The sequence below is a fragment of the Daphnia pulicaria genome, chromosome 1, assembly GCF_021234035.1.
Source record: "Daphnia pulicaria isolate SC F1-1A chromosome 1, SC_F0-13Bv2, whole genome shotgun sequence".
In the NCBI taxonomy this organism is placed as follows: Eukaryota; Metazoa; Arthropoda; class Branchiopoda; order Diplostraca; family Daphniidae; genus Daphnia; species Daphnia pulicaria.
Window position 1 is genome coordinate 24,890,158 of NC_060913.1, and position 16,879 is coordinate 24,907,036.

The 16,879-nt window shown below is 39.2% G+C and overlaps 3 protein-coding genes across 4 annotated transcripts in view; 1 reads left to right on the plus strand and 2 right to left on the minus strand.

Moving 5' to 3' along the window:
• LOC124314935 (probable G-protein coupled receptor Mth-like 3) overlaps nucleotides 1-16,642 on the plus strand; it is a 34,505-nt gene extending 17,863 nt beyond the window's left edge. Inside the window, exons 6-8 of the mRNA XM_046780323.1 lie at nucleotides 4,418-4,565; nucleotides 4,643-5,009; nucleotides 16,363-16,642. Of these exons, the coding sequence (XP_046636279.1) occupies nucleotides 4,418-4,565; nucleotides 4,643-5,009; nucleotides 16,363-16,413 (566 nt within the window). The 3' untranslated portion in view covers nucleotides 16,414-16,642. The remainder of the gene's footprint in view (nucleotides 1-4,417; nucleotides 4,566-4,642; nucleotides 5,010-16,362) is intronic.
• Nucleotides 7,319-8,257, minus strand: LOC124317651 (soma ferritin-like). The gene is made up of 3 exons (XM_046782778.1): nucleotides 8,035-8,257; nucleotides 7,742-7,966; nucleotides 7,319-7,668 (listed from the first exon to the last, which is right to left on the minus strand). Exons 1-3 carry the CDS (start codon nucleotides 8,134-8,136, stop codon nucleotides 7,483-7,485), a joined length of 513 nt encoding a protein of 170 aa, XP_046638734.1. The 5' UTR covers nucleotides 8,137-8,257; the 3' UTR covers nucleotides 7,319-7,482.
• On the minus strand, nucleotides 10,248-13,749 carry LOC124315553. 2 transcript variants are annotated; one of them, XM_046781321.1, is made up of 10 exons: nucleotides 13,610-13,749; nucleotides 12,442-13,528; nucleotides 11,993-12,303; nucleotides 11,852-11,935; nucleotides 11,682-11,768; nucleotides 11,556-11,618; nucleotides 11,303-11,368; nucleotides 11,133-11,237; nucleotides 10,903-11,055; nucleotides 10,248-10,838 (listed from the first exon to the last, which is right to left on the minus strand). In XM_046781321.1, exons 2-10 carry the CDS (start codon nucleotides 13,515-13,517, stop codon nucleotides 10,396-10,398), a joined length of 2,388 nt encoding a protein of 795 aa, XP_046637277.1. In that variant the 5' UTR covers nucleotides 13,518-13,528; nucleotides 13,610-13,749; the 3' UTR covers nucleotides 10,248-10,395. The 2 variants fall into 2 exon arrangements, with proteins under 2 accessions (XP_046637277.1, XP_046637269.1); XM_046781313.1 differs by lacking the exon at nucleotides 13,610-13,749 and having other exon boundaries at nucleotides 10,248-10,545; nucleotides 10,623-10,838; nucleotides 11,993-12,459.
• Nucleotides 16,643-16,879: the final 237 nt, after the last annotated feature.

Genomic DNA, 16,879 nt, shown 5'->3' on the forward strand with positions numbered 1-16,879 from the left:
TCAATTCCATCAAGGCGCTATATTTGTCACCTCCATTTTTAGTAGTATTGATGGACTTTGTGTGTTCCTACATCTCTCTAAAATTCAGGAAGTTTCTTTTTTAAAGATTTGTTTGTAATTTTCCGACATCAATCGTTATTCCTTTAAACGACGAATTTCAATTAAAGAAGAAAAAATTAATTTGGGTGTTCCGATTAGATGTTGCGTCAGAAACCGTGTCCGACTCATTTTCTGACATTGTGCCATTCTCTTTCCGATTCTAGGTCAGTTTCACCCGAGTCAGTGCTTTATTAATCACTGTCAGGTTTTATAACGTATGGGTTGCCACAACCGGATGTTGGAGGGCTTTGGGTGGAGTTGTCCGTTCGCTCATAGTCTTGTTAAAGCAGGTCAACAATTTGGTCTCCGTCCTAGGTCGGAAAATCGAATCACAATTAAACTAATTTCACAGTTTTCTTCTAAATTTTAAGCGATATTAGTCGATTGGTTCAAATTCGCGATTGGTTAGGCTATAGCTTTAATAAGACTGTGAGGAAGAGCCTGACGCCGTTTGGTGTCGGTTAGGAAATAGTATAAATTAGGCTATACTACTTTCTCGTCCCTTGTACTTTCTCTATGAATTTCTCGTCCCTTTCGTATTTTCAGATAATTCCCCTATTTTACAAGGTTTTTTTGTGGTGCCTGGTGCGGCGTGTGTTTTCCCCCAATGACACACAGCAGTTGCGTTTGTTCGCTGTGCTTCCATTTCGGTAGGGAAAGAACCGAATAGGTCATAGGAGAGATGCAAAACACGTCAGCAGCAGCATAAGCTCAGAAACAAGCTATAAGAGCAACTGGGTCGGCGCAGCAACTCGGGGAATTTTCTTATTCTCTAGAATGCCCGATCTTGATCCAGCATTATATTACGTACTACTGGTGAGTTATAGTTCGAATCTCTCTGCTCGTGAAAGTTAGCTTGGAAATCAAACTTACCCTGATATTTCAAATTAAATTTCCGTTTTCAATTTGACACCATTTATAACGGCTGAAAGTCCAGATAATATATATCCAGATAATATTGCCAGTTCATCTTAATCAAAATTCACGCTATTAAAAAATCTATCGCTATAACTTTATTAGTCGCAAAAAGTTGGTTATGCAAAAGGAGAATTTCAATAGCGTCTGAATATAGCCTTGCGATTTACTGCGCGTGAATGACGGAAACATTTTTTGACGCCTCAGGCAACGTCCTATTTCTGCAAGGCTACATACATACACTACCCATTCACGTTCTGTGAGTATAACGCAACCAACTGCTCCGAGTCAAATTGAGTTCACATCCGTGTAGTTGAATTATTACACAGCGCCCCAACTATTCCAAGCGGCTGATGTTGGAAACGTGCTGTTATTTACATGTCTATTTTTGTACATGTAACAGTTTAGCCTTGACGATTCGCCTGCAACGTAGATGCGCTCCGACTTGAAAATCAAAATTTCTCGTATAAGGGTTTTGTATTGGGGACAGTCCTCGACTATATCCGATTAACGAGTTAATTCAGTTTGTCTTGAACGTTTCAAATACAGTGCATTCATTCAAATGGAGTTAAAGGTGTGAAGGGCAAAATATAACCGGCAGGCTACCCTATTGAAATTGACCTTTTATAAAATCCTTGACGTTGTGGAAAGGGAGCTGTACACGATTGCAGTTAGCCTTATCTTTTTAGAAAAACCCAACAGTACGGCAGAGTACTGATTTCCCAATAAGTTTAAGCTATAAAATAACGTCATTCCTTGCGCCATGTGGGGGTCAGGCCTTGAAGACTGCAGGGCGTTTCGAGTGTAAGGCTAAAGTTGCTGTTTAGCGCTATCAAATACTCTAGCAAAAAGACAAGATAAAGTCCTCGAGAGAGAAACGAACGTAGGCAGAAGTGAACTGTTGAGTGTCCTACTAATATCTCCGGTATAGCGCCCCAATTTCTCCCAGCACTGGAATTTAGTGTCACGAATCACTTTGATTTCCTGTTACCCAACCAGCAAAGGTATTATAAACTAGACCAGAATATTAGATATTTACCCATTGTGATTGAATTATTACATAATTTGTTTTGTTGAAATTTATTCGTTCCGGTCAGATAAGAAGTGAAGTAAGACATATCTTGATTGGCGAATTAGAATAACTAATCGAGAAAATTTGTTGAAATTTGAATGTTCGAATTGTAAGTTATCTTTCCACGTGAATAACAATTGTTAAAACTCTGAGATTGGTTTCCTTTGTTGCGTACTTACATATTTGCAAGGCTAAAAATTGCCCGAAGCGACCCGAAGCCACGGAAATGTTTCGCTGTTTTTTGCGTTTCTGGCAATGGCTTCAGGTAATGTCTAGCAGTTACTTTTGCGCCATCAAAGCTTTCCAAATACAGTCACGCGTACGAACTTTATTTTTTTTTTTAAGTCTGCGCACTTCACGACTCTCAGCGCGTCGGCGGGTCTTCAATCCGCAGATCCGCGCAATCCGCAGAACCTTTTACAGACTGAGGGCGGATACAGTCGGAATGGAAATTCAACGCCATAACAATATACGTAGCATTTCCGTTTCAGTGTTTGTTAAAGAATTCTTAGCTTCAGACTGCGGGAAATTTCATGGGCGGAAAGGTGTTCGGTGTCTGTGTGCCAATTTCAAACTAACGTTTCAAATTTCTTCTTCAGGTTCTGAACTGCTGGTGACTACCATATAGCAGTGTCTGACGCAGAAGAAACAACTTGGTTCAGTGAAAACTCTTGTCGTCCAAGAGTTTTTGTGGAGTTTCAGCTCAACCAGTCGTGTGTAGTCTACCATCATGGCTGAATATACTCTCGTAGTGATTTTGTCTTTTTTCGTTTGGTTTTCCAACGCCGCAGTCACAAGTGAAAATGGAATTGTTTTAGAAATCCAAGGAAATTCGTCAACTCATCGACAACAAATTTTATTTGACGAGAAAATATGGTGCTGCAAAAGTGGGACTACTTACCTGCCAGGATTGGATCAGTGCGTGCCAAATTTTGTCTCCACTTTGTACAACGAATCGTTTCCGAATTATTCGTTCGAGGATCCGAACGACGGTTTGACTGATTGCCCGGTTGGATACGTCAGTCACAGCACAGAGGATTTCAAGCTGGACAATGACACGTTATTAGTTAGTGACAAACGGTTGGAGTCCAATGAATTTTGCATCAACAGAGTAGAAGAAGAAAATTATTCAACATCCCCTGGCAAATTTGTGGCTCGTTATTGTGTTCCTGATCCTTGCGGTGAGTCGGGATGCATTCGAAAGTGTTGCCCTCCCGGCATGGCCATGGTCACGAAATATTATCACGATCTGTCTCCAATTTCAATATGCGAGCCGTATCCTGTACCGTTTAATTTGTCCGTTTTGCGTAACCCGAAAAATGAATCAATCGACGCCAATTCTTTTTCCATCCATGGCGGACTTGGAATAAAATGTGGAAATCTTCCACGAGATCAACTTTTTAATTTTTCGATGCGTCCCGATGGCCAGATTGTTCTTCATTTAGAAGATCAAACCGACGAGAAAACGGACCAGTACTGCATTGACAATCTAGTTGACGGTGGAAACATTGTGAGAATTTAGTTATAAATGGGATTCAAAAGTTGTACTAAGCCTTAATTTGATTCCCTTTTCTTTTTTTAAGAACGTGATGGCAATAGTGTGTTTTCCTGAGCAAGGAGAAGATTCCAAAGGCGCGTATTTATTCGGATGTTTGAATCTTTTTGCCACGGTATTTTTAGTCGCCACCTTATTGGTTTATGCAATTCTACCAAAATTGCGCAACCTCCACGGCGTTATCGTCATGTGTTACTTGGCCTCTATGACTGTCACGAACGTTTTTCATGCCATTCTGATGCTCGTGAGAGGTAGCGATATGCCGCCCGGTCTTTGTTCAACATTAGGTAAATCATTTCGAGTTCACCATTAAATTTTTATCAAACAGAAATATTGGAAAACAAAATAAAATTTTTTTTTTTCCTGCAGCAATTTCATTGCATTACGCCTACATCGCCACTTTTTCTTGGCTTAACGTCTTGTGCTTTAGAGTTTGGCGGATGTTTAGGTAAATCAATTTTGTTTTCTTGATTTCCTGATTTTCGTAACTAAATCAACTTTGTTTCGCTTTATTCCAGTTCCTACAAATCTCCGACAAACACATCCGTCTTGGGTAAACAGTTTTTCTATTCCTCCGTTTACGGATGGGGTATTCCATTCGTCATCGTGGTCGTCGGACAAATCCTCCAGCACAGCGATGTGCCAGACGATATCATTAAACCAGGACTGGCATCAAAATTGTATTGCTGGTTCAATCGTAAGTTATACAGACATATTTTAATCATATTTTTCATCTGTTTAAATAAATTGTTGAATTATTACTTATTCATTACCAGATAAAGATAGAGGACCATTAATCGCCTATTTGTACGCACCGATGATGGTCATGATTGTTGCCAACGTTTTCATGTTCGTTTGGGCTGCGTTCAGTGTTTGCCAGCAGAAAAGTGCCGAATCATCGCAAACGACTTCTAAAATCCAAAAGTATATTATTCGTAGCAATATAATTACTTTTAGAACTGTCAACTAATCGTTAATGAATGTGTCACTTTTAATTGTAGATTCAAAGTGATCCTGAGTCTCTTCTTGTTGATGGGCGTTCCATGGACAACTGAAATTATTACTTTCATGGCGGATGCCAGTTTTGAAAGTGCCCTGGTCACCGACATATTCAACATCATCTCGCCACTTTTCATTTTCATCATTTTAGTCTGTAGGCCGAGCGTGTGGAAGATGATCAAACTCAAATTCCCGTGTTTGAACCCCTTCATCACTGCGTGTGAAAAAATAGTTTCACGTATTATCCCCATGAAAATTAACCGCCATCAACCTGCTAGTGCTAAAGAAAGACTCTGCAATTCAAACACGAATGATATCAATAATAGTTACAAAACTTCCCAGCAAAATCTAACGTCCGAATCGACGGACCCGAAACAAATTATGGAATTACCTAGCTTTTTGGACGTGGTTGTAAAATAACTTATTAAAAAAAAAGCTTCTTTTCTATGGAACTCCGTTTGTTTAAGAACGCCGTTAGTGCCACTTTTAAAAAATATAATGTAACGTTGTTTTTTATATTATATAATACCATTATATTGAAACCAATTTTAATTTTTTATATAATGACAACAATTTCTTTATTACGAATCGATTGAACGATACCTTTTGTGGGCTCCTAAGTAACCTATAATAATACAAAAGACGAACATTTTGTTTTGAAAATTTTGTTTTATTCATCGATATCAAACACATTTCATTTCACTTAAGACAAAAAAGAAATGTCGACGTTCCAATATGTTGCTCCGCTCCGGCATTTATCCTTTCCACTAGCCTTCAAGATCGGCTTTTATCTTCTGATACACCAAACTGTCAGAATCCGCTTTCCCGATATGTCCCATCCGGATTTCAGCTGCAGGATCCGGGCTAGTTTCCGTAGTGTCAGACGAAACGGTGCCCGACTCATTTCCGTCCGTGTCCGACTCTGTGGGGGTCCCTGACTGCGGGTCTCTTTCCGATTCCGTTTCATCAGACTCCGTGTCGCTCCCGTCGCTCTCAGGTTTCAATGTCTGCGTCGTTGCATCCGATTTCGATTTCTGTATTTTCACGTCCGGTTGTTGAGGGACTTTGGGTGGATTGCCGCTCGTTCCAGAGCTTCGAATTAGGTCAGCAATTGTCCGCAATTGTCTCTGTAGTGACGGGGTAATTGGATCACAAACTTCTCCGGGTTCATCGATGAGCAGCGTCGTCAGGAAGATGCAAAGTTGCTCTAACGATTCTTCAGTGGCTTCGGTCTCGAGACGGTGGACCAGAGTATCGGCACAGTCTGTGATCCAACCGTCCGGCACTCCGGGCATTTCTCTCTTCAAAATGGCGGCCATCAGTTTGACGTTGTTGAATTTTTCGACTCTCGACTTGCCATTTCCGTCGCCAGTTAGAAGCGGCCGGTTGAATTCCTCGACGGCGAGTTGGAACAAGAGACGGACGATGTTTTGTGTCCAGCCTTTCTGGTCGCCACCCGTCAGTTGCTTCAACAGTTTGGCGTAAAGGTGAGAAATGTTTCCGTTTTTCAAAGCTCTGCTGAAAATGGCATCGACGAGGTCCTCTTCCACTTCCGATCGATGAAGTTGGTGGTAATTCATCAGGACCTCGATGCCATTCGCCACACTCTCGATTGACTCTGGGGTATTCTTCAACATGTCCAGGTAGCCGTTGATTTGGTTCCAACATTCCAAACGAGAGACGATAAGAGTGGCCACTTCATCGTCCATTCCGTTTTCGATTAACACCTCCATCGTGGATTGCATTCGACGTTCGAATCTCGACTCGGGTTGGGCATCTTTGCGGGTCGGTTGTACTGGTAGTCCTCGCAATTTCAGCTCCGATTTGGATGGAGATTTTCTCAATGTGCGTATTTTGCGAACGCACCAACTGGCGATGAAACCCGCAAAGATGGCAACAGTCGAGACAGAGACGAGAGAAATAATCATGTTGGTGAAAGATATGGTTGAATTCAAGGTTTGATCTCTGAATTTCAATTTACTTTAGAAAAATTTGGACCCCTATAAGTAACCTATGTTGGCCAACAGTCAACTGGCAACTCTATATTTCTTAGTTTGAGTGGCGTTATAATTAAAATTTAATTCAATTTAGGTTGCAATTTATGTTAATCTTATGTAAAATATTTTTTCGAATATTTATCAATTAAAATATTGGTAAATGGTTTAATATTACATGTATAAACTTTGATTAGAAAATTGAAACATCTTAATCCGACTGAACGTGAAACAAGGTGTTACTATACACAACGCGAAAGAATCGTGTAATTATTTTCAGCAACCCGAGCTCGTTCAATTCCAATGCGCTAATTGCTATCTCCGTTTTGATGAGTAGTATTCATCTGCGTAGGCTATTTAATTGTATACTATCATAATATAAATTGTTCTCAAGCTATCTTGCAAGGACAAATTAGTGCTGATATTGACTTTGATTTTATAAGTGATAACATGGTGATACAGATGATTGATAATCGATAAATTTCTAACAAAAAAAAATCAAAATAATTTGCGCAGAAGCGCCGAATAACTTTCCATCTGACAACCTGGTACAGAATTTTCGATATTGAAAATCTCAAAACCATTCTCAAAACTCAAAATTTACTCAAGTGCTAAAGCACAGAAACCCAAAAGTGTAGCTGTAATTACTAAAACCTTTTAAAAGAAAGAAATAGAAAAAAAAACTGGTTGATGAAATTATATTTATTCAAATGCTTCAATGTACAAAATGAGCATCTGAAAACTACAAGATCAACAGACTTCTGCTATTTTGGATACACATGTGAAGTGTTGACAGTTACTAGGGCTTTCAATATCTTGGTCCCAGTGGATGATGTTAAATGGGACATTTAGGACTGCAGTTCCTTGTCATACAAAAAGACACCTAGACCGTCACCAACACGAACCAAGTTGGTGTGCATTTTGGCCAACTTGTTGATGGACTCCACTTGTTCTTCCAAGAAATGCTCCTCCAAGTGATCTGAAAGGTGTGCATCGTTGTGACCACTAGCCACCTTGTGCAAATCTAGCAGCGACTATCACATGAAATATGCAATTATAGTATGCCTGAACGTTGAAACTATTTCTATTAAATAATTTTATAAATACCTGATTGACTTGTTTTTCCAGATTGAGAGCAAATTCAATTGCGGCCAATGGAGTGGCCCATTCTTGATGAGCTGGACGGTTGATGGCAGTCAACACAACTCTTCCTCCACGAAGATTCTGATATTTCATGAGTTTCTCGGCATGCTCATGTTCCTCCTCAGCAGAGTGCTTGAAGAACTTGGAAAAGCCTTTGAGAGCTACGTCATCACGGTCGTAGTAAGAGCTCTACAGGAAAAAAACAACTTGCTACAATTCAACTTCACAAAGGTAACAATCAAATTTTGACAACTCACCAGAGCCAGGTACTGATAATGAGCATTCAGTTCAATATTGATCTGCTTGTTGATGGAGGCCTCAGATTCCTCATGGTAGTTTTGCCGGCATTTGCTGGCCATTTTCTTAGTATTGTTTTTCTTTAGGAATTAAATCGAAGCTACGACTCGACAAGTTGACACTTGTTGCTAGTGTGAGGGAGAGAACTGTTCGTTCGTTTCTTACGAAGCTAAACAGACGAATGCTGTTGGCAAGTCAGAACTGTCTTTATATACGGCCGTTTCCCCCCTCGCTCCATCGCCACGGCAACCAATCAGATTCAGTCTTTGAGTCCGTTTCGAAAACGCCAACTCACGCTCGTCTTTATTGTTTTTTGTTCAGTGTTGAAATGCGTCACGTCCCTCACGACCACGTAGTACGAAAACAGCCGGTTTTATCCAGTATGCATTTTTCAACTGCAATTACTTGTCCTTTTTAGGAACAATTCGCCATTTTGAATTTTACTTTAACTATTCATTCTCCGAGCATTAGAACTCCAACCGAAATGTTTAAAGTTAAGAAGAGAGACATGATTTTTTAAAAATCCACTTTGTTATAATTTTTCAGATAATTTTCAATGGTGCAGTTTGTGCTTTAGTTCGAGCTGTCTATCATCGGACTTTGGTTTTCCCATTGCCGTGGATGGCGCTATGCAGTTCAACGAACTGCTGATCGCATCATCTCGGCTTATTTTCGTTGCGTTGACTACAAACATGCTCCGTGCCTCCTATCGAAAATGAGTTTTTTTTTGCAATCATGGTTGAAATTTTGGTTGAAATTTCGAAAATTTTAAATTGTATCGGCTGACCGTGCCAGCACGTGTTGGCCAATCTCCATGCGGCATAGAGATGTCATTAAAAAAATCACTTGTAGGATTTATTTAATTGGCCTTTTTATGTTTTTTTGGCTGATTATTCGTTCAGCCCTGCCCCTGCTCACTTTTTCGCTGGGTCGATGGGACCTTTTGTCTCCAAAAACAAGCGAAGGTAAGCAAGAAAAAAACATTTGCACTGTTTTTTTTAAGCATATGTGTGCGTAACTGCGTATGTGTGTCTGCTATTTATAGCGTATCGTGTGCTCCGTGGCCGTGAGCTGGAGTAGGCTATGGACTTGCTCCATTCCTTTCGTGTCGCTTATCAGACGTAGTGTAGTTGCGATTGCTGGATTGCGCGTGTAAACGTTAAAATTATGCGCGGGATTATGAGAATCTGAAGTCTGAACCGATTTGCATTTTCCATTTTGCCGATATAATTTAAAGTTTTGGAAATTGTTCAATTAATTTTTGCTCAACAGCTAAATTAGTAGTTCTGTTCGTCTCCACGATTTTTTTTCGAAAATTTTACCATTTTACTAATTCTCTGGTTTCTCTAGGTCTCTCCTAGCCTGATATTCGAGCTGCAACCCATTGCAACCGCTCTTCCAGTTTCGACACTCGGATAACTTATTCACCTGATCAATCTCTCTCGTTCTTTTACCTTTCCCGTGACGTCGCTCGTGTACATTCATGTGAATGTGAGTGTATTCATGAGGGCGTCATTAATTCCTTTTTTCCTCCCTCTCCCACATGTGGTTGCCGGAAATTCTATCAGTCTAATCAACACGCACCAACAGGGAATTTAAGGTAAAAACAAACACTTTTATTTTTTTTTTTTTTCGTATAGCTATAGCTACGGTACTCCTGCGTGTTTTTTTCATTACGTTTTGAACATTTTTCCATTCTGAACTCTACTCTATGCAGTTAACAGGCTAATAAACATTAGGTGTATTTTACGTTGTTACCAATCTATTGGTTGAAGGATGGAGCTTTATCATGTTTGTGACCTTCCGTTGGGCCTCCTTACAGCCCGCATTTTGAATCAAGCTCTTTTTCGCTCCTTGACAAAAGGTAGACTGAGCGATCTAAAATCTTACCATTTTGCTCCGTGTTCTTTTTCGTTCTTTTTCACAGTTCACAGACTGTGATGACAGTATTTTTGTGGCGGAATCTTTGTTTGTCTTGTCGTTGCTTATTGAATCTTGGGGCATCGATTACATTTTGGTTTCCACAAACTTTGATTGGACTAAAGAAGAAAGATATCTAGACACAGCGGCACATAAAGGGGGGGGGGGGAGACTGTCGTTTTCGTTGAGTGCCTGACGCACGTAAATGTTTTTAAAAAACTTTTTCAATCGATTGTTTTATTCAAAATTTAGCATAAACAGTAAAATTTGTGTAAAGAAATTCCTTCGCCTTAATGGATTAGTATCCAATGAATTTTCTTCCATCCCTTTTAATTACCCCAGAAAAAAATTCATTTGCGGGTCAGTTGTTAGTCGAAGATCTTTTTGCGCATGTTGGAGGATTACAAAATCGTGAAGTCTGCAATTTCCAAGGCAATTTCCTCCTCTAACATTAAGCCAGTGAAATGAGTGTAGTGGTTACTGTCATCGTGCAAATAGTTTCCCTCAATCTGCACCCAGATTTGATCGTCTTTTTTCAAGTTCAACATGGCCTGGAAGTTCAACGACAGATTTCCAGCGTAGCCATAGCTTCTCCCGATAGGATTCCCGTTCAAATAAAACCTTAAACCTGTGTTATACCAAAGCCCCGTGATTGAGAAGAAGTAAATTCCCGCTCGCGGGGCCGTGAATTTCCCTGTTGTTAAATTCATAGCATTTCCCTCGTTTACCCGCCCAAATTCGAACGGAATTGGACTGTTAATTGTGCGGCTTGTCGTATTTCTCTGGACGTGGAAATAGACGGGCGCTGATTTAATATCGGCGTATCCGATCGTTTTTTGATTGTCTGCAAGTAAAATAATTAGACCAATCAGTAAGTCTATTTAGCAAAATAAAATAAAATGCCGTACCGTTTCGATTAGGATAAAAGTCACAGTAAACCATTTCCATCTTCTTCTTCGACCCTTTAACAGAAAAGAATCCGCTTAATTTATGCCCCATTCGCTGCAGGTCTGAACATGAGCTTGGCATTTTACCAATGTCGACTATTTCACTCGTTCTGTCTGTTGAAATCAAATTAATTTCTCATACCTATTTGCTCGTAGGCGTAGTATAAAAATAAATTTTAATTTTATTTCACCATTTAACTTAGTTCTCAGATTATCGACGGTGGATTTCGTGTTTCCCAATTCCATTCTCGTTGAGGTCAAGTTTGTTGTTGTCGTTTCCAAAAGATCCGAAGTTGCTAAATCATTTCATTTGTTTTTAAACCAATTTCATAAATTAAAAAAAAAACGAAAAAGGATATACCACTCAGGTCTTTTCTCAGATTTTCTTCGGCTTCTTTTAGTTCGTGACTAAATCGTTGCACGTATACTGCACACGATTAAAGGGAAAAAAAGTACTCTAGTTTAATCTACATAATTTTATTTGAATAAAAATCTGTAAATATGTACTAGGAAAAAATATAGGTCGCTATAAGTTACATAGAGAAATTCAAATAATAATTATTTTGCACTTTAACTTATTATTATTTAATTTAACGTCCGATTTTTCGATTTACCTTTGAGTTCAGTTGACAATCTTCCGGCACTGGTTTTGATTTCTGTCAATTCTTTTCCAGTTGCTAATTTCATTAGAAAGGTTTAGCTGCATTTGAACTTTTTTTTATAACTGAACAATCAAATACAATTGAGTTTTGTTGATAAATCATGGACGTTTTTGCTGAAATTGTTCTCCAACTCGGTTTTGGTTTTCATCAACTCCTGCTTACACGCTGTGTGTAATTAGAAACACAATTGAACATAAAAAGGAAACTTTTCTTACCATTTCTTGAATAATAAAAAAGCATGCGTATACCTTCTGATTTATTTGTTAAATCTATTAAATCAGTCTTCAAATAACTAAATTCGGTATTCGTTTTCATCAACGTCATCACAGTGTCTGAAATTAATGGAAAATGTATCAACAGTTTCGTTAATTTGGCAACATTTTTTCAACCTTTGAGTTCCTCCTTGAGATTATTCCATTCGTCAGTGACAGTCAATTCGGCATGTTCTACAAATTTGATTGATGCCGAAAGTTCAGCGTTCGTGTAACGGACACGGAGGCTGTGATCCTGAAAGGATTGGGAATCATTAAATTTGCCCAAATTGATTTTGCTCAGTTGCATGGGTTTGGGCACAAATTTTTCTCCGTCCCATTGGACGTGGTTTTTACTTTCTTGCAATAACTTTTTCGCATCTTCTTTCGAAATTTCAACCCGTCCGGAACTGTCGGAATCGTTTGCCATTTCTCTTGAAATGGTCAAACTGATTATGTCCACATCAGTCCAACTGTTTGAGTCGTAGTTGTGATGAAATTTTTCTTTATTCTCAAAAGTTCTGTTTAGCTCATCCGACTGATTTTTGACGAGTTCCCATTTCTCCATTTGATTAAGGTTGAATTGCACCTCCCGTCTTTTTTCGACGCCTTTATTACTTGACGTCAATTTTTCGGTTTGCTTCACCACTTTTTGAAACATGTCCGCCAGTTTCTTCCGAGTTTCCGTGCTCAGTTTATTGACGATTTCGTTCAAAACTCTCGTTGTCCTGTCAGGCCGGTAATTGTCTTCATTCCAGAAAACAGAGTCCCACATTTCGTCACTTTGTTCTTTAATTGTCGTCCTGGACATGACCAACAAATCCTTTAAAAAAGAATAGATTATATTCTCCGCGTCTGGAGAGCCGACTTCGTAGTCATCAAATGTGTCCATTTGAATTTTGCTGGCCATTTCCGTCAGCATTTTTCTCTCGTCATTGGCTGAGAGAAAAACTTCGTTTTGGTCCCCAAATTTCTGTAAAAATCTGGTGACCATTTGGCCAGAAGTAACACTGTCGATATTGATGGTCGCCTGCTTGATGTGCGACGCCTCCGATGACAAACTGTAGAAGAGTTTGAAATGGTAAAAGTGCTCGGGAACGGATCGCATTTCATTGGCCATTTCGTCGCAGAATTTCTGGTCATAACAAGACAAATAAATCCACAGGGTTTTGCTCTTTTCATACTTCGTCCACTCCGGCAGCGAATAATCCACTGTGGGTCCTTCGCTTTTGAGAATGAACTTTTTTAAAGGTACGACTCTCACTTTATTGGATTTGATTTCATGGCCGACGATTTCACTCAAATGTTTCACCACTTGTTTTTGGACTTTGTCGTTCCAGACTTCAATGCGGAATCTCATCTCTGGCTGTTTCGTAATCCTGTTGTAAGTACTCACTGCACTTTGGTTGTCCAACAGCCCAATGGGTGAATAGAAATATTTTTTCTCGCTGGCAGCAGTCTCCGATTTCTTGTTGTTTGTGTGTTCGTAAATTTCGATGAAAAAGTTGCCGTACTCCATCGAACTGAACGGATCCGGGGAGATTTGCAGTTTGGTCCAAGAAGAACAAACGTTAGGGCTGCCATCTGATTGACAATTGCAGCAAACGACAAAAGCCAAAAAGATGGTGACGATGCACCTCGTCGCAATTGCGGTCATTCCCATTAAAAAATTTGCTATATAGAGATTCGTGTTTATAATTACAACACTTGAATGAATTTTTGAAGCATTTCCATTTAAAAATAAATCAGGTTTACCTATGTGTAGATCAGCATATACGAGAACACAGACAAAGTTAACTTGAAACGATGTTAGCTATTATTGCTGTTGTATTGACACGGCGGTTGAATTTACAACTGAATGGGGACTCGGCCATCAATTTACTGCGTATTTATACAGAAATATGATGTCAGTCTCATTCGAATTGGCAATTGGGTTTTTCCAAGGGTTTTTCCAGTGTCTGCAGTGCATTCAGTACAAGTGTGTTGGCGTGATTAAAGTCCATAGGATCGAGTTGACGATAAAACAGAAGTGTCATTTGACACTCCTGTCGAGCTTTCAATTTATAAACAGAACATTCTGGATACTAAATGTTGATAAATGTTGGAATATTTTCAGTAAAAAAAAAATGGAAAACGAAGATCCTTTTCGCTTTGTGTCAACAAATTGATAGTTGTCTAATTCAACGAAATCCAATCTTTTCAGATTCCTACTATATCACAGTGTTCGGCACACCAAAAACAACTTGGTTCAGTGAAAACTCTTGTCGTCCAAGAGTATTGTATTGTGACGTTTTTCAGCTCAACCAGCTAGTCGTGTGTAGTCTACCATGGCTAAACATCTGCTCGCAGTGATTTTGGCTTTTTTCGTTTGGTTTTCCAACGCCACAGCAGCCACAAGTGAAGCCACAACTTTATCGGAAATACAAAGAAATTCTTCAACCCGACAAGAAATTTTATTCGACGAGAAGATCCGGTGCTGCAAAAGTGGGACTACATACCTGACAGGATTGGATCAGTGCGTGCCAAATTTTGTCTCCACTTTGTACAACGAATCGTTTCCAAATTATTCGTTCGAGGATGCAAACGACGGTTTGACTGATTGCCCGAATGAATACGTCAGTCACAGCACGGGAGATTTCAAACTGAACAACGGCACGATACTGGTTAATGGCAAACGGTTTAAACAAAATGAATTCTGCATCAACCGAGTAGTAGAAGAAAATTATTCAACATCCCCTGGCAAATTTGTGGCTCGTTATTGCGTCCCTGATCCTTGCGGTGAGTCAGGATGCATTCGGAAGTGTTGCCCTCCCGGCATGGCCATGGTCATGAAATATTATCACGATCTTTATCCAATTTCAATATGCGAACCGCATCCTGTGCCGTTTAATTTTTCCCTTTTGCGTAACTCGAAAAATGAACCAATCGACGCCAATTCTTTTTCCATCCATGGCGGACTTGGAATAAAATGTGGAAATCTTCCACGAGATCAACTTTTTAATTTTTCGATGCGTCCTGACGGCCAGATTGTTCTTCATTTAGAAGATCAAACCGACGAGAAAACGGACCAGTACTGCATTGACAATCTAGTTGACGGTGGAAACATTGTGAGAATTTAGTAACAAATTTTATTCAAAAGTTGTACTAAGCCCTAATTATATTCCTTTTTCCTTTTTTAAAGAACGTGATGGCAATAGTGTGTTTTCCTGAGCAAGGAGAAGATTCCAAAGGCGCGTTTCTATTCGGATGTTTGAATCTTTTTTCCACCATATTTTTAGTCGCCACCTTATTGGTTTATGCAATTTTGCCAAAAATGCGCAACCTCCATGGTGTTATCGTCATGTGTTACTTGGCCTCCATGACAGTCACGAACGTCTTTCATGCAATTCTGATGCTCGTGAGAGGTAGCGATATGCCACCCGGTCTTTGTTCAACATTAGGTAAATCATTTCGAGTTCACTATTAAATTTTTATCAAACAGGAATATTGAAAAACAAAATAACATTTTTTCCCTGCAGCAATTTCATTACATTACGCCTACATCGCCACTTTTTCTTGGCTTAACGTCTTGTGCTTTAGAGTTTGGCGGATGTTTAGGTAAATCAATTTTGTTTTTTTGTTTTCCTGTTTTGTTGTAACTAAATCAACTTTGTTTCGCTTTATTCCAGTTCCTTTAAATCTCCGACAAACACATCCGTCTTGGGTAAACAGTTTTTCTATTCCTCTCTTTACGGATGGGGTATTCCATTCGTCATCGTGGGCGTCGGACAAATTCTCCAGCACAGCGATGTGCCAGACGACATCATTAAACCAGGATTGGCATCAAAATTATACTGCTGGTTCAATCGTAAGCTTTATACACACAATTTTAATCATATCTTTCATCTGTTTAAACAAATTGTTGAATTATTACTTATTCATTACCAGATAAAGATAGAGGACCGTTAATCGCCTATTTGTACGCTCCGATGATGGTCATGATTATTGCCAACGTTTTCATGTTTGTTTGGGCTGCGTTCAGTGTTTGCCAGCAGAAAAGTGCCGAATCATCGCTAACGACTTCTAAAATCCAAAAGTATTATTCGTAGCAATATAATTACTTTTAGAACTGTCAACTAATCGTTAATGAATGTGTCACTTTTAATTGTAGATTTAAAGTGATCCTGAGTCTCTTCTTGTTGATGGGCGTTCCCTGGACAACTGAAATTATTACTTTCTTGGCGGATTTCAGTTTTGAAAGTGCCCTGGTCACCGACATATTCAACATCATCTCGCCACTATTCATTTTCATCATTTTAGTCTGTAGGCCGAGCGTGTGGAAAATGTTCAAACTCAAATTCCCGTGTTTGATCCCCTTCATCACTGCGTGTGAAAAAATAGTTTCCCGTATAATACCCAAGAAAATTAACCGCCATCAACCTGCTAGTGCTAAAGAACAACTCTGCAATAATTCAAGCACGAATGGTTACAAAACTTCCCAGCAAACTCTAACGTCCGAATCGACAGACCCGAAACAAATTATGGAATTACCTAGCTTTTCTGACGTGGTTGTAAAATAACTTATTAAAAAAAAGCTTCTTTTCTATGGAACGCCGTTTGTTATGGAACGCCCTTAGTGCCACTTTTAAAAAATATAACGAAACGTTGTTTTTTATATTATAATACCAATTATATTGAAATCAATTTTTTTATTATATTGATATTCTTTAATTACGAATTGATTGAACGATACCTTTTGTGGGCTCCCATAAGTATAATAATACAAAAGACGAAAATTTTGTTTTGAAATTTTGTTTTATTCATCGATATCAAACGTATTTCATTTAATTAAAGACGAAAAAGAAATGTCGACGTTCCAATATGTTGCTCTGCTCCGGCATTTATCCTTTCGACTAGCCCTCAAGATCGTCTTTTATCTTCTGATACACCAAACTGTCAGAATCCGCTTTCCCGATTTGTCCCATCCGGATTTCAGCTGCAGGTTCCGGGCTAGTTACCGTAGTGTCAGACGAAACGGTGCCCGAC